Here is a 21712-nt window from a genome sequence, read left to right on the forward strand (position 1 = left end):
TCAAATTTCAATTTGTTATAACTATTTAAGGATTTATAATTTAAAGAAGACTGTAAACTCATTTTAATTATTTTTTAAAAATAGAAAATATAAAACAACGTTTCATTTGCGAGAGTATCTAAAATAATTTAGACAGTAACATAAGCTTTAATAAATTTATCTTTGAAATCTTTCAATACAATTCCTAAAATATCAACTCATTTATTATGTGTATTTATTATTTCTTTAATAAATATTCTAGTAAATATAATTATTTCGCGTAAACTACAATTTCATTTGTTTGGCGTGTATAATAATCATTTTTATTCCTATTTCAGTTTGTTTTTTTTTTTTGCAATATAGAAAATAAAATCGACTTTTTTTATTCTTTTACAAAGAAATATTGCAACTTTATTTGAAGAAATCTTCGAATAATAAATTATATATATCTCAGTTGCATATCTTTACATTTTGTTTTAATAACGTTGCTTCCTTTTCTTTGTTTAAAATATCAGCTTTTATTTCTGAGAAGAGTGACGGTTATATACAATCATTAAGGAATAACACTGATGAATATTAGAAAAGGTTTTGATAATAAGAATTGTTTATAAAATACAATGATTATTATGAAAATATTTTCTTCTCATATCGTAAATCTCTTGTATCAATACATATTTGTTGTGCAGAAGTAATAAGTCAATAATACAGATGTGTTGATATCTCAAATAATTGGACATAACATCCAATTATTTGATATATCAACACATCTGTATTATTGACATTATTGGATTATGCGTCAAGAGCAGTAAAATCGAAATTACATCCTGTAGGGCTTTTATTATTTCTTAAATATTTGCTTTATGAAGATTTGATGTAGCCTACTGTGCTAATTTGATAATTAAAAATATCTATTTATCATTTAACATTGTAAAAATAATTAATGAACTAAAATCTTAAAGTATTTGAATAATCATATAAATTAGGCTTATATTTTATTCATTCTATAAATATTTAAAAATTTTTAAATTATTCTCTATTATCTAAGTAACGTAATAAACGTTATTTGATTTTAAATCTGTTAGATTTATTGGAAACTCAAGAATCCTTTTCCTCAAGGATAATAAAAATCGGAATATCCTTCAAGATATAAACTAGATTTACAGATTCTATTTTAGATAGATAAATCTTATTCCAAAACATCGAAACTATTCTTAAAAAAATAAAAAATTCATTCTTTTATTCATAATCACTATCAAACAAACAACATTAATGAAAATACTGCGCTGTATAGTATATTATAAAATTGAACTTTATATTAATCCAATTTAACTTAGCTCATAAATTTTCAGATAATATCCATATATAGTTAATATATTTATATCGATATCAATATCTTATTGGAAATTGATTATTTTGAAGCATAAATTATTCATGGATAATTTCTTTAAAATTATGAAACACAATTTATAACCATTATAAATGTTGATTTGGAAAAAGTATTAGATTAAAGATTATTCAAAACAGGATAATTGTCATTTTGTATAAAATTGGATTTTTAAAAAGCAATTAATCAAAAATTTCAATGTAGTAAAATTGATTAATCGATTCAATCGATCGAATCAATCGATTAATTCGATTGATTAGAAACGAGGAATTTTAAAATTAAAATCAATATATAATTATAAATACTTGTTAGATTAACAAATTTTCTATTCCCTATTTTGATAAATTTTAGTTTTAAAGCAAATTTTACACTGTAAATCATAAGAACACTTAAAAGTTTTTAATAGTTAATTTTTCTTAATAATATTAATAGTTTTTGCCGTATCAATTTTTGCATACCTTAAAAATTACATACATACCATTCTTTTTGTTTGATTATGTTAAACAAACCCGTAATTGGTGTTTCCTGTAAATATTTGGAGTAAATAAATAAATAAAATACATATATCAATTATTGTATGCTATAATATATAGAACTGTATTTAATTTTCAGTTTTCACATATTCCTTATAAATTAAATTTTATGTTATAAGAATATACGCATATAAAGATAATTTAAAATTTAATGTAATTTATTGTATTAATTTACATGAAAATTAATGAAAACTTTAATGGTAATTTCAGTAAATACTGTAAGTTTAAATATTCAAAATTTTTAATTATTTAATAAAACAGAGAATTTCAGAACTATTTTATTAATATTTTATATAAGATGCTAATTTTATATAAAAATTAAATAGCTTTGGAACATTTTAGATTTACATTTAAAAAATGTACAGTACATTTTGCATTTTATGTAAAGAGACATCATTTTCTACCAAAATGTCTATCATTGAGGTCATCCTTCAATAAATGATGAATGTGTTTTGGAACATAGTATATCTAGAATCTATAAACATAGATTTTATCTTAGTGAATCGTCTATATTTTTTTAAAGATTTTTATTTTTTATCACCCTTGAGGACACACCAAAAGCAATATCTTCCAATAACAAATCCAAATTCAGAATACTTTTTGATACATTATTAAATTCCTATAAAATGTATTATGTTGTTTGTTTATTGGTTTTATATTGAAAAGAAAAGCTTTTAATATAATAAAACGAAACGTTTGTTTTATTATTTAATAAATTATATTTATGCATACGATATATTTTATTGTAAAACATTTCATATAATTAAATGAATTAAATGCTGATAAAATTTTATGAGTAGACTGTTAAAAGTTATTGGGCTGTAATTTTCAAATTGCAAGACCTTTACATCTACTATTGTCCGTCTGGTTGTCTATCCGTCCGTCCTTCGTTAATCTCGAGAACCAGTTAGATAGAAATATGGAAGGCTTATTTTCAAATTTTGCAACCAGGCATTGTGACGATGTCATAATATGCAATTACTCGTATTATTTTATTCCTTAAATTATTTTTCTCAAAACTGTACCAATGTTTAAATAAAAAATTTTAATGCTTTTTGATAAGTTGAGTTAAATTTGAATAATTTCCTTATATGTAGAACATTGTCATTTTCATTATATTTTATTCTTATGACCAGAAAATGCTGTAAGAGTTGGAATATTTCGTCGCTTTTTATGTATAAAAAGGAATAGTTTGAATTAATATATTATAAAATTGTCAGGTTATATAGATTAACTACATACTGAAAATAGCAAACTCTAAAGATAAAATTGAACAATATCTCTTAAAATTATAGATAATCTTGTGAATTTAAAACGAAAATGAATAATTCTCTAACGAAAAACTCGACAAATTCGATTGGAGTTTGTCACTTTCTGCAATTGAAGTTATAATAAATTTATTTTTCTGCACAAAGATAATAGAAAAATTATAAAACTAGAAAAATAGCTCTTATTTAAAACTCTGATAGAAAATTTAGTGAAACTTAAATTTTCAATTATTAAAAAAAGTAATAAATAAATTTCAAATTGAAGATTTGAATAATTATTTTTAAATATACGATTAAAATACATTACATATAATTTAGTAACTTTTTGTATTTTTGATACATATTATTTACATAACGTAAAATAGCTTGTTCTTAATTTAAATTTAGGTTCTTTGCTTAAAATTTGTAATCTCAACATTTATCTAGAAATATTTTATTATATAAAATACTATCAAAATTAATTGTTTTTCAAAACAGAAAGCTTTAAATATACTTAGGATTTTATAAAAAAAAGTTAATTTTGATAATAAAAGAAAGAAAATATTTTTTTATTTTTTTATTTTTATTTAAATGATATGAATTTCGTGTAGTGCAATTTTAAAAGAGGGAAAAAATGTTTAATATTAATCTTTATGAATAGTAAGTACTTTTGGATAATGGAAAAATTGCTTCCTTTCTTTTCTCGAGAATTAGAATTGTATTAATAAAATTGTTGAAGTTTCATAAGTATAAAATGCTGATTGAAAAATTTTTATTTTTAACATGATCAATAATACAGTGTAGAAGAGGAAGAGTAATAAGTGGATTATACTTAAGTTAATGTATTGAATAATTATGTCTCGATGGATATAGAAAGGAAAAGAGCTATAAATGAAACTCTTTGATCAATTATAACCAAATAAACATCTTTAGAGTCTATCAAACCGTTCTTAATTCATAATAAGAACTTGAGAATAAGTATTTTCTATTGTATTAAAAAGCGCTTTTCTTCGTTAATTGTAACTAATAAAGAAAATACATTTAATTCTTTTTTATTGTAATTATTTATGTAAATAATTTCAAAAAATGATTACTCGTATTTGTATGTTCGATTTGATGGGATAAGACAACGTCACATGATAGCGATTTGTCAATGGGGGTGCCTACCTGGTGAACTTTCTTTCGGAAACTATTAGATAAGTGATTTTATCTACTTGACCACTGTTGGACCATATTTATATGTAATTTTATTTTAATGATGCAGAATGAAGTCATTTTAAAATAGAATTGTTGTTCGTGGCAAAGTGAGCAGCAAATAGAATCCGTAAACAAATGAATGTATCAATAAACTATGAGCTAAGTACAAAATTTTTGATAAATTAATAAACTAACTGATTATTTTATAAATTTCTAAATTGATATTTCATTATTAAGCAGAATTAAAATGGTATAATTATTTATTTATTCTTGTTGAATATACAATAGAATTTTGTCATTAACTGTTGCAATTAGATTTAATGTAATAAAGTTAAAATAGAATATTTTTATTACAAACTATAGAAAAATGTTTATAATTACATTTTATTGATCGGCGCTTTCTTTCAGTTTAATCAATTTTATAATTTTGAAGACATTTTAATTAGTTCTTTTTATGTGTTATAAAGTTAGATTTACATACATATTTACACACAGATCAGATTTATATTCTACAACACATTTATTTTTATCATCTCACACCTAACAAGTTCATTACTCATCGTAATTTGATAAAATCGTCTCACAGAAATTTGTTATTTTAGTAGTTCATTAACGTTAACAGATGAGAAAATAGAAAAAAATATATATATTAAATTTCTTTTTATAATTTATAATCTAAACATATAATTTGATACATTATATAACTTTAAATTTTGTTTGTTCGTAATGTTTTGTTTATATCTTACTTTATAGCATTACCGAATTTGGGTTACTCAAATTTACAACAAATCTAACGTCCAGTACGTTGGCTTACACTGTTATGAAAGTTAATTGCATTGTTAAAGTTCTAATATTTTTTACATCATTTCATGACAAATTCTGGTATTATTAACATAAAACGTTATTACATTATAGGTTTTACAAAATCTATCAAAAGATTGCTCAATTTTAAATTTACATTATTATTATAAATGTATGCTAGAATATTTTTTATATTTCTATTGGAGCTTTATGAATATAGCGTATCATTAATTATGTAAATTAATCATAAGTTAAATTGTTTAATTTCATATCAATATTTGAAATTTATTTACGAAATTCTACAAGAAAATATAATCGTTGTTTTAAAGCACAGCATAATTGATCATAAATATATCATATTGTGTATCATAAGGGTATATATACAGATACACACCTATATTTTTAATCAATTTATTTAAAAACGGGCGTATTTAAAAAAGGTGGTAAGAAATTGTAATAAGCAATTCAAGCAGTACTTTATATTTAATAATTATTTCTGTATGAATATTTTCAGAAATAAATTAAAAGATTTTATTTCTTTAATGCGTTTCAACTTTTATTTAAATAATCTTAATATAAAAATACTTTAACCAATATTAATTTTATACAATTATTACAACTATAAAGACGACATTACACATTAATTCGTAATATTCTTCTCTTCGTGCTATTAGAATTGTTAATGATTTTGTTAATTAGCAGTTTCAGTACGTTAGATACAATCACTTGAGATATTTCTATTCGTTCGATATTTACAATTCTCCCTGTTTTAAAATCATTTAATCATTCAAAATTATAATAAATTTGGTGTAGTGGCCATCTGTTCTTCTAAATTTACAATTTTTCAAGGATATTGTCTTCTGTTTAGCGAATGGGTATAAACTTACTGTATATTTAGTATATCATATACAAGCGAATCATAAAATATCTTATCTCGTGAACACTCTTATCCCTTTAAAAATTTATTTGACATTATTACGCTGTTTAAATTTAAAACTGCAACTGATAAACTTCAGTATCGCCAATGGGCATGAATAGTTTTGACTAGAGATGCATTATTTTAAAATGTAAATTTCTAATATTAATACGCGATTACTCGAGTGAAGTGCAATTTTCCTTGAAAACATTGACGAATTTTTGAAAATTTATGCTAAAATATTTTTATGAAATTACTACACAAATTATTTTTATGCACGACAAGTTTTATGCTCTTCTGACTTTTATTGTCATAATATTCTTTCTAGATTTTGATATGACAGCATGAAATATGCATTTCTCTTTCTCTGTAAATGATATTTTTTTTTATTCAATGTGTTTTCTAATTTTTAAGTATAAGAGATTTAAAAAAAAAGTAAAAACATTAAATATTTTTTAAAAAACCTATGTAAATATATTATATAAATAAAAATATATGTTTTTAAATTAAACACTGCAGTTAAATTAACGTTTTATGTAGTTTCTATTAAAGATTGTAAAAAATTATATATCGGTCGCATTAATTAGAACTTTTTAATTTGAACGTAAATATTTTTGATTTACAAATATTATAATTAAACATTAAATATATTTTTATAAACTTTGAATATCCATTACGAGAAATAAAATTTAAATTAATAATAATGAATTATTGAAAGTTTATAATTAACTTTAATATTTCTTAACTGTCCAATATTCTAAATTTCATGAAAAGTTGAAATATAAAGAAATCTTAAAAAATATTTTTGTAATTTTAAATTATATTGCAAGTAAAAATTCAAATATAGATGAATAAGCAGAAAAATAAATATTTTTTAAATAAAATTTAAAGTAACTGAAGATTGTCATTACAAAATTATAATACAACAATTTTAGAAAATTAAGAAAAATTGATCAAATTTTTATCATTACTTTACATAAATATAATTAAAATTAATCGTAACTACCTTATTCTCGCGGAATTACCGGCATGCCACATAAAAACGGGGAGAGACAAGCATGCCTGAAACCCTGGGGTTCCAGCATGCCGGTTAAACTGCGACTACAATATAAAATTAATCAGATGTAACAAAACTAGTTGTTAATTAAAGAAAACATTCTTCCGAGTACAATAAAATAACAACATTGTAATTTGACTGACTTAAAATCAGTCAGAGAGTTTACGTTTACAAGACAATAAAACAATTAACGACTTATTGACATTAGTAGTAGTAGTTAGTCAGTCTGGGCTATACTTACCATCTACTCTAACCTTTAAAATAACACCTTCCTCTCAAATTTCATACAAAGCCAATGTAAATCGGTGTAAACTGAGATAATTTACAGTGAGTTTCTTAAATTTAATATGTTTATTTTTGCGTTTTTGAATCAAATAACAATAAAATACACATTAAAAAAGCACTTTCGGAATTCAAGAGTACTTTACTTCGTTAAAAGAAGACAAAATGATAAAATTAAACACATAATCGTAGTTTTTGATGTAATGCTGATTTTTAATCGTATTCTTAATTTATTTAATTTAAAATATATGCTCTCGATCTCAAATTAGTAGTGTCTTGTCCCTGTGCATCATACTTTTCCTGATAACAACAGAATCATGCCGTTCATCTATATAACTCCATTCAGGGAAAATTTTTTGAGTTGGAATAAAGTAACTTCCGTTCTAGAAAAGGAGTTAGTATATAGTTAATCGGGAATCTCATCTCAGCCCTTAATCTTCCAATATCTGGTTCGATTTTCAATTATCTAACAGACAACACTGGAAATTTATAGGTCTACAGTTTTTTTCAAATTTCAGCCCAATAAATGATATAATTTAAAAGTGATATACTTTATTTCTGAAATTAAAGTAGGAAAAGTTTGTTTAAAAATATGTGAAAATGAAGAATTTATAGGGCCTAAATATAAATCACTGAAACATATCCTGAGCTTTACTTCTATTAAATTAAGCATGTATTTAAAATATTATAAATAATAATAAAATTCCTATTAAAATTATGTTATCATTAGATTTTTAGAGCATTCAGTTATTTTTTACTAATAAAATTTTGTTGAAGTAATTATAGACTTAATTAAATAAATTCAATTATTGAATTAATTAGGAGAGTGACTTGGAGTTATAAGAAACGATTAAGGAATTCAAAAAAGAGTAGTAAATGATATTGCCCTACAGGAAAGCATTGGAGTTAATAAGATTTTCTGAAAAACTGTTATCAGAAAATTAATGCAGTAAAACTTTAGTAATAGAATTCTGATTAAAATAGATTATGAAATAACTTTTAGGAACAGGAACATAAATATTTTTAATTTATATTAATTTTTTTAAATTTAATTATCTTTTTCGAGGTTAATATATGCTTGTTTTAATTTTAATAAAACTATACTATCTTTTAAAATCAGGAAGTCTATTGGTTTTGTGTTTGTACGGGTGTATGTGTTAAGATAGACAGATATTTTCCAATTCTAGACAATATCAACTAGAGAAATATATATTTTAAAATAACGACTGACAAATTAACAAATGGTCTTCGAAATTTTCGAAGTTTTGCTTATGTATAGCTGTTTGATGATTATCTCGAAATACTTTTATGATTTTTCTAGTAAGTTAATACACCATTAAGTGATTACTACTATTTCCTTTTCTTATACTGATGAATCTAATGTTAATCCTTAATCCTTTTACGTAATAATGGTTTAGAGAGATGAAGAAAACTCCTACATTAAGAAGTTTATATTTGATATTTACTCAACTGTAACCTCGAAATGCGTATAGCGAAACAGTTAATAAATATCAATAAAAAGTAATTTCAAATATTTGTACAGATTTCATTAATGAAAAATTTATTTTATTTGTTTTTTTTAGTGGATGAATTTGAATGATGACTGTTCTTATTAATTAATCCCGCATTTAATGTTAAGTTTCTTTCACTTTTATTAAACTTTCTAGATTTATTTTTAATTAAATAGCTGAGCTAGTTTATGGTTTAAATTTTAAATAATTTGAAAATCACTGAGATTCGTTTAAAATATTTTTAATCAACTGTACCATAGATTTAAAATTGAATGGAAAAATTTTCGGAAATCAAATTTCATCATTTATCCAAATATTTGATCATAATTAAGCTTAAGTTGAAGTCGTTTCTCTTGGAAAATTCTCAAAGTTTTTCATTTGTTCTCAAATTTACTTTACAATAAAAACTGTGTTATACCTACATACACTCTTTGGATACTAAAGATGAAAAAAACAGGCCTTAAAAATTAAATTTTTTGTAGTCTCCTATTTCAATTAAATATCCCGAATAGAAACGTATTCCAGTTTTGAATAGAATATTAGGAAATAACTTATTCTTAGAGATAACATTTAGATTACTAACCAAGATAAATATACTTTTTATTTACCAAAAAATTAACTGATTCATTCCGAAATTTTTCTCCATTCTGTACAAAACAATATCATCGTTTCATGTTTCAAGAGAGTATATTTAACTTTTTCAATAAAATTCTACCATTTATTTATTATATTAGACTTTGTTTTTATTCTTTTGCTGACTAAACAGGAAAGCAAAATAATAAATAATCTTACTTCTTCAATTAACCATTAAAGTGTGGAATTTTATTCGATAAATATCCTAGCACTAAAATCGAACGATAGAACAGAACAGAGAGGAAAATACTTCTAAAAGCAGTCTGCTATAAAATGTACACTTTAATTTTCTATTATTTATATTTTAAATTCGTTATTTTTAAAGAAAATTTTAATTAATTTCTGTTATCAGAGATAACAAACTTTGCCATTGTCGAAGAGGTTACCTCTATTAATTATTATCGTTAGCTGATTAGTACTAATGCTTCGTGTAGAGATTCAGAATATAACATCTTTTCATGATACCTTATCAAAATCAGTTGTTACCTACATTATAATATAAATTTGCAAAACTTTAAGTTATATTTGTGTTTTATAATTAAAATAAATTAATGTATTCTTGAAGTTTAAATGTATAATGGATAGAAATATTCTTTAAAGTTTTATACTTATAAAAAAATTTATTTTTTACTTTAATACAATTTCTTTATCATGTAATTCATAGGCTTTTATATTTTTTATGATGTAAAATGATAAGAATAAAATTCTATTCAACCTTTCGGGTGTCTCATATTAAATAAGTAAAAAAAAAACCAAAAGAAAAGCTTACAAATAATAAAAGATACTTTTTATTTTTCTTTTATATTTAACGTTTTTAAAATTTAATGAATTTAAACTTTTTTATTTTTATTAACTTAAACAATTTATATATTAATTGACATTACATTGTTTTTAATATTTTTAGAAAAAATATAAAAAATGTATAAAAATAAATAATTTTAAAAGAAGGAACTTTTGTTTTAATATAACTTCATCTTCTAATGGATGATTATAAGAGAGAATTTAATCTTTAAAGAGGATTTTTTTTTATCAATAAGATATAAAATTTCCAAACTTTTTAATTTTTTTTTTCTGAACAAAAACTTTTATGAAAGAAGATAACATAATTAATTAAAAAGCTTAATTTTTAGTTAAGAACTTTTATTCAATTAATTACAAGTTTTTATTTTAAAGATTAAATACGAATTAATATGTTAAAACGGCGCGAAACCGGTTTTTTTAGATGATTTATTTAAATAAATCATTTAAAAATACTTAAAAATCTCGCAACTGAATATTTAATATTAATAAATCTTCCAATAAGTAATTAAATTTAATTAATAAAACATTATATTAAATTATAATATTAATACAAATTAATTTAAAAGATAGAAATTCATTTTTCTGTATTTAACTTTTCTGTATTTAACTTTATAAAGTACTGTACATTACCTTTGGGATTGAAGAAATTTGAATAAGTAAAAACGTTTAGTTTATTTCCAATATATTTTTAATTCGGAAGTTTTAAACAGATAAGATGAAAACTTCCAGTGTAAAATTCTGACAAATTTAACATTCTAAGTGCATTTTTAATATGATAACACATTAAAAATGCACTTAATTCGTGTATCAGAAACAGCGAAACTTTCATTAAATTTTAAAATATTAAATAGCACTTTTAGTATGTTTTAACATTAAAACATATTATTGAGTTTATTCAGTTAAAAAATATTCAATAAAAAGTATTTGATCACAAAATACTACGCATTTCTACAGCAAACTTAGCTTTAACTACAGAACAGTGAAAAAATTTTGCCACACTTTAAATTTTTATGAAATTTTACTTTGATTAAATAATGCAATGATAAAAAGGTTCTCTTTGCTTTACGGGACACCAGTCATTTTTACTATTATTTTCAGCGAAGTTGATATACCGATATACGACATCACGGCCCTCTCTACATACACAGCAGATCCGGACATCGTATCGGACTTTAACCGTGCCAAACTCATCCTCGCTTCGTCCCCCCATGGAACACCTCAGATGGTTGGAGGCCGTGCAGATATTTAAATCAAATTTTACATCAACGTGAAAAAATTATAAAGAGGAAATGGTTTTGTCAATGGTCTGGCAGGGTTGATTGGAGTTCGGGTAGGATAACTGAACGCAAGAACGTGGTTTTTAATTTTTCGAGCTTATATTCGAACGCTTGTTCGAATTTTTATTCCAAAAGCTTTTACGAAGATCCATCCGGTAATCGTTACAAATCCTGATGAACAGCTCGAGTGAGTTCGAAACGTTTGTTTTTGTTTACGTGTACACCGTAATCGGTTCAGAGTACGTGACTAGTTTTATGTTGTTTTAAGAGTTTGCAGTGTTTATTCTTTGAGTGTTTTTTCTATTTCGAGTTAAAATGGGATTTTACAATTTGGCAATTGCCGAAAGATGAAGAAAGCGCAATTCGATTTTTCCAAGAGAAGGAAATTTTGCATAGTGAGCGATTGTGTTCAAGAAATCATAAAATAAGGTTGCATTTTTGTTCCTCTGAAACATCTAAATGGAGATATAATATCCATCCTTGTCACGAAAAAAGATTCTGAGAAGTCAAAGTTGGTTCGAAAGAAGATTCACATTAGGATTTCTCATTTTCCGGTCTTTTGCTTGTCCCGGGATAGCTTCAATAAACTGCGTAACTCCAGGTTACGCAGTTATTGAAGCTACTGGGCATGGTTAAAAATTAAGACAGCGTAAGCACATTTATTCCAGATATTACAGGTTCTGGCAAGTAAAGAATTTTCAGAGTCCTGCCACAAATAAGCTACGTATTGATTATTGACCATTTGTGACATGCCATAACGAGCAAAAATTTGAAAAAACTAATAAGTAGGTTTAAAATTAATAAATACAAATGTATTCTGACAGTTTATGAGTCAATTATACTTTCTATTTGCAAAATTTCCTCAACATTAACACAAAATAAGAAAAAAGTGAATTTTTAAGAAATTGAGGGATTTCCCGGGATGAGAAGAATATCCCGGAATATTTCCCGGGTTAAAAACACAACCGGGATTCCGTTTAAGAAACCCTAGTTCACATTTTTCTTTTTTGACTGCAGTTTGTTTTATACTATTTTGGTGTTTGGAATTAACCTCTGGAAATTTTTTCCAATTGCAGTTCGGAATTAATCATACAACCACTGTAGACTGGAATAGTTACATGTAAGGTATGTGCACACTCCACTTTCTTAGCCAAATGTCAAAATTGATGGTGCTAATAAAGCTGTCGAGGTAGACGAAAGCCTTTTTTCGGTACTTTTCTGTTAACTGGGCGCCAGTTATTTTTACTACTATTTTCAGCGAAATGTTGTAATATTTAACATGTGTATAAACATGTTTAACATTCAGTGACGTATAAACATGTGTTGTGTACCAACATGTGTATAAACATATTTATTGTAATATTAAACATGAGTATTAAACATATTACGAAATAAAATATCGATATCATTAAAAATAGTAGTATAAATGGCTAGTGTCCCGTTAAACACAGAGTACCGATATAAATTTATTACATCTCAGCATTTGTTGGGAGAATTTTTTATTAACAAACTATTTCAGTCTACTGTCACAGCCATCATCAGATTTTAAAATATATATAAGAAACATTCCGTTTGTTTTAAATTCTAAATACAAATTTAAAAATTTACGCGAATTCAATAAATAAATAATGAAAAATATAAGGTTAACAAAATACAAATAAAAATAAAATTAAGAAAAATATAAAATAAAAGTGTAACATAAAAGTAAAGCCAAGGTTGATTGTATGGGATCACATAACGGGTTTTTATATCCTAATCTTTTTTCTATGACGTATTTCTAAGCTGAAGGTAATGCGTTTGTATCCCTAGCAATCAGGCACTGTTCTTTGATCTTGCTCTTGTATATCACTGTATATCTCTACTTTTTTCTACATCCATAGCAATGGTTTGAGAATGTACAGATTTAATAATGTTTACTTCATCACACTATATAATTGATCCTTCCACTTGTGACATTGCCGTTAAAGTTGTATTACTATAGTCTTTATCCACATTGGACTGGCGTTTCTTGAGACGAACCGTAAAGTTTCTTTTTGTAACTCCACAGTAATCTTTTTTGACTCCTGACAATTGGTTTTCATAGGGTATTTTGTAAATTCCCAGATTGTTTTTTTCCCTTATTTTGGTCCTTGCCATTCCTCAGTAATTTGTAAATATTAGGATCTCTTTTGTACACGATCTTTGAGGTTTGGTAAGTTCCCACCTCATTTATAATGCTTTTTTTGTAAACTGGTATTGCGTAAGCTCGAGAAAGACATCCTCCCACATTTCACACAAGAATTATTCTATAAAAGATATGTGAATGATGTATTCATAATTTGGAAAAATAACCGGAGGATTCAAGATTTTTTGAATATGTTTAAGAACAATAGACATAGTTTAACCTAAAACTGGAACAAGAGAGCACTAGTTGTCTGTTGCACTTCCTAGACATTGACATCCAGTTTAAGCATGGAGGTATTTATAACTAGTGTATATATCAAACAAACTTATGGTCCTCTGTACAGTACTGTACATCTCATCATGGTCTAACGACCTTTACAAATATAAACTTTCAGCATTCAGAGCATTGATTACAAGAGTCTTTTTGTATCGTTCTAATATAGAGGACCGATTTAAAAAAATCAATAGAATTAAGGAAATTGCAACAACATTAGGATATGAAACTTTCAATATAGAAGGCCTCATCAGGAGTTATGAAGAAAACAAAGATAATATATCAATAGAATCAGTAAATTTACATACAACAAGCGTTTGAGAGGCATTATAAAAGAGCTGGCATCTTACAAAACCTCGAAAATAGTGTACAAAAGAGTACCTAATATTTACAACTTACTGAGGAATAAGGACAAAATAAGGAAAATAGAACAATCTGGGATATACAAAATACAATATCCCAGTATTTTGTATATCCCAGAAATATAAAATTATTTTATACAAAATACCCTAAGGTATTTTGTGTATACTTCATAGAAAAAAATTAGGATATAAAAACCTCTGAGTTATGTGATCCCCTACAACCAACTTTGGCTTTACTCTTATGTTACACTTTCTTAACTTTGATTTTTATATTTTTCGTAATTTATTTATTTAATTCGCGTAAGTTTTAAATTAATATTACAATGTAGAACAATTTAAACGGAATGTTCTATTTGTGAAACATTTTCTTTAATTCATTTTAAAATGAATTAAAGAAAATGTTTCACAAACAGAACATTTTCAAATAGAACAGAATTCTTTATTACTGCCATAGGCCATCATCACGTTTTAAAACGTAATGATGGCCTATGGCAGTAAAAAAGAATTCTCTCGGGTGTTGTAGTAAGATTGAAATTTCTCTTTGTTGAGTACACGTGGTGTTAGGGCGCCCTTGGCGGGAAAAAAATGGGAGCGCACGCGCGTTTTTGTCTTCGCATGCCCGTTTTTTTATGGCAGAAGGTCTCTGCGAACTTGTGCTATTATCTGACTGAATATTCCCAAGGTAAATAAACCTTATGTTTTGTTTATGCCGAGTCTAGTTTCGTACAAGAATCCCGTAACGTGGTGTTACAGTGTGTCCCAAAAGTTTGTACTGTATAATCAACATTTTACTGCTTTTCAGAATTGTTAAGAATTTAAGAAAAATATAAATGATTTTATTTATATATGCAAATTACTTTACACTGATTTTTGATAACTACAAATTAAAGATCATTATATTAATAATTTACAACAAAAATATATATTTTTTGGCTGTCCCAAAAGTATAGACAATAAAACAGAATTGCAAAATTTGAAGCAAAAGAAACTTAAAATTATAAATATAAAAATAAATGACACAACATAACACTTTTGCTTTGTTGTCAAGTAGTAATTTAAATAATGAATCAAAACTTTCCAAATTTCTACACGGAGGAAAATTTAGTATAAAAGAAATTGCATGAATTTGGAAATTAAAAGCAGAAGACTGTAGTATCAAGGAAATTGATGTTTTAATGAACAGATCTGCTCCTGGAATTTATAATATTTTGGAAAAACATCACCAATACCTTCTAAACATTGACAGAGAAGGCCCAAAATCATATCTCAAAGGAATGATAATTGAATTGTGCGTGTTGAATTACAATAGGATAAATCAGTTCGTCAAAATTAGTGTGAAAGTGGATTAAAAATATCAAGAAGCACTGTTCATTGAAGAATTTCAGTAGCTCCACATATAAAATTTGATGCCTTGGTGAAAAACCATCACTAACCGTTTTGTTAGTGATCCATTTACGATAAAGGATGCAATACTCAATGATTTCAAACAGATTTCATTCTTGCTAATTTGTGTCGTTTTACACAAATTGGCAAGAATGCAATGTGCTAAAGATTGCTTGCTGTGGAATGACCAATGGCTCTCAGTCCTATTCAGTGATAAAAAAAATTTAATTTATATGGCCTAATTACTGGCATGATATTAGGAAGGAAGAGTGCAGTTTTTCAGTATGCAACAGGGTGGTGGTTCTGTTATGGTGTGGGGCTGCTTTAGATTTAATGGCTTATCAAATTTAGTCATTCATTTTATCTGATAGACATCTAAAAGATATCAAGTCCTAAAAAATAATTACCTATTGGAGAAGAAATTATAGGATCTGATTGGATTTTCTAACAGGACAATGCCAATATTCATTGTTCACGCTCAACAACTAAGTGGCTCGAATATCATAATATATTCAAGTTATAAAGTGGCCGGCAAGAAGCCTGGACATTAACCCTATTGAGGATATTTGTGGGGCATTTCTTTCACGAAAAATTTATGTTAATAACGCATTTTACGACGGTTTCAGAGCTTAAACAAGAAATCATTGAGTATTGTTTTAAATGGATCCATAAATCTTACAAAATTTCATTAAATCAATGTCTAATTGCATTTTGAAGCCATTAAGCATAATGACAGTTCCATTTCATATTAAAATAATTTTCATTAATCTATATTATGAAACTATTACTCAAAGTTAGTTTAAACTTATTTGTATTTTTGGGACACACTGTACAGCACATGATATGAATAAAAATTTATTATTACTTAATATAACTTTTTATCATTTACGATAAAGGATGCAATTATTTATAATCAAGAATAATAGAAAATTGTTGTTGGGGAATTTAATTAAAAATTAAAATTTATTAAAATAAAATAGCATATACTAAATTTCAGGGACAATAACTTGAAACAAAAGAAATTGGCAAGAATGAATAGAAATGTCAATGAATAGAAAGTCATAATTACGGTATTAAATTATTTTTATGTTACTATAATTTTTTAATTCAAAATTAGAAAATTTACTTTTAGAATTTATATATTTCTAACAGATATATTTTTTATGATTTAAAATTTTTATTTCATAAATTATTTCATTTAATGAATAAAATATGAATCTTTTTATAATTATACAATTTACAATTAATTCATAATTTTATAAAAGAATAAATTTTTAACATTAATTTATATAAAGTCAAGTCAATTTAATAGTGATTTACCAGAAATGTTATTTAAAAATGCTCTTTATAGGTATTTGTGTAGTCCACATAGTCCATGTAAGAATATTTGACCTAAAATTTGTAGAAAGAATATAATGTTATTTAGAAGTTAATTCGTGTTACTAATAATTGATAATCTCTCTTAGTTAAAATTATATATATGTATATATTAAATAATAAAATAAAAATGAAATTATTCAATGTAACAATAAAGAAACTTTAAATAAGACAAATCGCTGACACTGAATAGATTTAAAAATAATAATAATCATCGGATTATAGATTTAATAAGAGAACAATGAATAAAACAGATTTTATTATATTTTTAGTAACCAAAATCAACAATTAACTTTAAAATTATTTAATTTTAATTTAATGACTTTTAATTTTATATAAACGTGTAAGAAATTCGCATAATACATGCATTGTGACATAAACGATTAGAAAAGAATTTTAAAATGTGTAAAATATTTTTGAAAAGAATGAAATTTTCGAATAAATGTCAATGAATAGAAAGTCATAATTACGGTATTAAATTATTTTTATGTTACTATATTTTTTAATTCAAAATTAGAAAATTTATTTTTAGAATTTATATATTTCTAACAGATATATTTTTTATGATCTAATATTTTTACATGATTTATAACATCATGCAATAAAAATAATATCCAAAATGATATTAAGTTCTATGGAGCGATAGCATGTATCATAACACAGAAGTATTCTTTGTTTTACATTATATAAAAAAAAACTTATCTTTTACAAGAACTCTATAGGAATATTTGCACGAAAAAGTATAGCAAAAACATAATAGTATTTGAATGAGGATTCTTATTATCAAAAATTGAATATCAATATTTGTTCTGTTTGTATTTACATGTCAGAATAGTATCTTCATTTTTCATTTATTTTCTATATTTGTTATGTAAAGCTGTAATTTTTTCTTTCACAGTATATTTACTAAGAAATAACCAAATATCAATACCGAAATATATACTGTAATATAAACAAGTTATTTCTGAGCTTAGAAAATATTAAAATTTTTATTTCATAAATTATTTCATTTAATGAATAAAATATGAATCTTTTTATAATTATACAATTTACAATTAATTCATAATTTTACTAATGGAATATTTATTAAATTCTACGGTTACTACATTAGTATTTGTAGTAATTACTTAACGTTAAATATTTGTGTACTATGAATTATTAATTTTTTAAATAATTAATAGTATATAAATATTAAATATGATTAGAGATATTATTTTATCTGCATCAGTAGTTGTGTCTAAGCTTGAAAAAATTAATTAAATTATACATTTACAATGTAGTTACCTATAATATTACAAAAGGAAAAAATAACAACAGAAATATTTAAAAAATTATAAAATTTTTTAATAAACTAAAAAAGATATCTGTATAAGTATCTTTATGTTGTTATAAATTATTATCGTTTGTTATATTTTAAATTAAATAACATACAAATGTTCGGTGCTTTTTTAATATAAATTTTTCCCCTTAAATATGAATAATATTTCAAAAAAGAGAAGAAACTCATTGGAAAATAGAAGAAAATTTAGAATTTCCTAAGGGGAATAACCTAGATTCTTACAAATGAACTTAATAGAAACATAAAGAAATTGAAACAATCGTAACTTTAAATAAATTAAAGTAAAAGTTATCTAAAAATTAATTAAGTTAATTCTAATGAGAATTGGACTTACTTAGTTTAGTAACCTCTTTAAGATTTTATATTAAATAAATAAAATAATTTATTTGCTGTATAAGGAAATAAATTCTAATTTGGTTACTATTAATTTAACGAAGATTTCGTTTAGAAAATCAATCTTTATTTAATAATTAGATTCCGTTAAATTTGTATTATTGTTAATTATTCTTAAAAGTCATTGAAGTAATTCCCCAGCTGATAAAAGTAAAAGAACTTAATGATGTATTGTGCATTTGTAAATCAAAATGTTTCTCATATGTCTCAACAGATGGCAGAGAATGTCAAACATATATTCGATCATCAAGCTTCATGTAATTTTTCAAAGTATTTAATTAAAATAAGATAACACTTTTGTTAAAATAGAGTTAATTAAATTTAAAATTTACTAAGTATTTTAATTATTTTTCAACATAAAATTAACATTAAAATAAAATTATATTAAAAAGTAATTACAATAAATCTTAATTACCCATGTCTTCAGTTCATTTAACAAAAATATTTGATAAAATTGTTGTGAAAGTATGCAAAAAGAAATTTAATAAATTTAATAAAATACTAATTTAATAAATGTTATAATTTATTTAAAAGTCATATTAATGAAATACTATTAAAACAATAAATTTGTGTAATATGTCAAAGGTCATAACTGACAAACTTTTCTGTTTTATAATATTCATGGTAACATAAATCTCAGCGTAAATAATGCTACAGTAATTGCTATAATTTATCAAATTTTCTAGTTATTTATTAAATTTTGTTTACTCTAGCTTTGTCTCCGAATTCGATTGATTATTATTTTGCTAACAAACACTAAGAAATTACAGGTTTAAAAAAATCATTGTGTATTTAAATGGAAATATTGTAAATAAATAAATATAAAATCAGTATAATTATTCTTTTAAATGATGACTCTCGCTTTCTTTAATTATTTTTCCTTACTTTGGTTTCTAAAAATAAGGAAAAAAAGGGGAAAAAAAGCTTGAAAATAATTATTTTGCCAATCGACAAGGTTTTCCTCCAGATAACGCTTGATACTGCATTGCTTTAGCAATTTATTTACACATTTATAAATTTACCAACGTAAAAAATTCTAGTTATTAAATTTCAAGTGACATTTAGAAACTAGGTGACATTACTTCTTTGGTAGTGGCTTACTCTTTAATTACGCGATCGACTTTTTTTAGTTTTTTTCCTCTCCAGTTTATTTCATTAATGCTGAAAAAAAATATTTTTATATTTTATTTTCTATTTTGAGATTTTTTTTTTCAGAAGAAAATAAATAAATAATTAAATTGTTTTTAGGTTCTAAATTGTTAAGAAGTCACAACTGTATTGTCGCAAATGATTAAAATTATTTTTCGTTAATTTTCATATATTCTTTAACAGGGTAAAACTGGATCATTCATCTTTGTTCATTCACTGTTTGAAGTTGTTGTTAACAAGCGACCGATTTGTTAACATGTTCTAAATTAAAAGAGGCGAGAAGTACTCTTTCTATGTACTTAGATTTTCTTTAATAAAATGTTAAATACGATATAAGAGGACACTATCTACTTGAATAAAAGACTAGAAAGTTATAAAAGATGAATAAATTAACAAATGTTTATCGTGAATTTACATAAATTAATCTTTAAATCTATTTATTATCCAATTTTTGATTGTTCAATTAGTATAGCTTGTTAAAATGAATTTATATAGATATATACCAATGTATATTTTATTAATTAATTCTTGTCTTCCAGCATTGAATAGAAAGTTTAAATTTCTATCATAATTAAAATTAGTTATGAAAATTTTAAAATTTTATTAAGTTATTCTCTTGGTTATGTGTTATATTTAATTAACAGATCCACCGAAATCTCCAACTTTAAAGGTCGTTTCAAGAACTTCATCGTCTTTAGAACTACAATGGGACGAAGATATTGAAAAGTATAGCCCTGTAACAGGTATAACCTAATTTTAAAAATAAAATAATATTTTTGAAAATTATTTAATCAAGTTCTCTATTTTGTTTTTTTAATTGTATTTGCGGTTACTTGTTTAATAATAAAACATTTTTATTTATATAATGGCTTTAAATTTAATGGAATTTTATATAAGACTCGATTACATGTATAATAGAACGAATTTTATGTAAACATAATTCTATTATTGCTGGCTTTTTTAATATGATATCGTTTTAAAATGGCTTCAATACAGGAAATAGTAATTTAATAATAAAATAAAATTGGGCTTGTTTACAGAGTGAGTTAGTTTTTATATTTTGTTAAGTTAAAAGTTATGGTTGCAGATAAGAATAAGTAATATCAGAAAATGGAAAAGCTTTTTACCATTATCTCTCTTCGTTTTCTTATTTATGACATTATCAAGATTATTTAAGTTTAAAACAGATAGAATAGAAATAGTTTTATATTATCAATGCTATATATAGCATTGTTAATATTTTTTTTTATAAATTAATTTTTTCCCTGAAAAATTTTCGATCGAAATTTTTAAATAAAAATATTTTTTTACTATATATATATCTTTCATTCCATTTTTCTATTTGAAGTTATTTATATATATATATGAAAAATCTTTATTGATTGACCTGTTACACTGATCACAGCGTAACAGGTCAATCAATAAAATGGTTTCTGCTGCAGGCTAGTGCCATCTCTCTGAAGTTTAATGTACTATTTATGCGTTAGGGAAAGTTAGAACTGTAATTAAGATAAAATTGCTTGAGTTTTTTTATCCATTTATACCATTTTATGTGAATATTCTTTTCAAATCTTTATGATTTCTTAATACTTAAATATGAAATAATTTTAAATATATAATTTTATGAAATTAATCTTATGTATATTGCTAAGTT

General features: G+C 24.1%; 1 protein-coding gene across 2 annotated transcripts in view; it reads left to right on the forward strand.

Moving 5' to 3' along the window:
• Positions 1-21712, forward strand: part of LOC136985493 (cell adhesion molecule Dscam1-like) — a 134472-nt gene that overhangs the window by 75916 nt on the left and 36844 nt on the right. For both annotated transcript variants that reach the window (XM_067282785.1, XM_067282786.1), the window contains one exon: positions 20703-20801. In XM_067282785.1, the coding sequence (XP_067138886.1) occupies positions 20703-20801 (99 nt within the window). The remainder of the gene's footprint in view (positions 1-20702; positions 20802-21712) is intronic.

This window comes from Centruroides vittatus, unplaced genomic scaffold (genome assembly GCF_030686945.1).
Source record: "Centruroides vittatus isolate TY-2023 unplaced genomic scaffold, ASM3068694v2 contig_970, whole genome shotgun sequence".
NCBI classification, from domain to species: Eukaryota; Metazoa; Arthropoda; class Arachnida; order Scorpiones; family Buthidae; genus Centruroides; species Centruroides vittatus.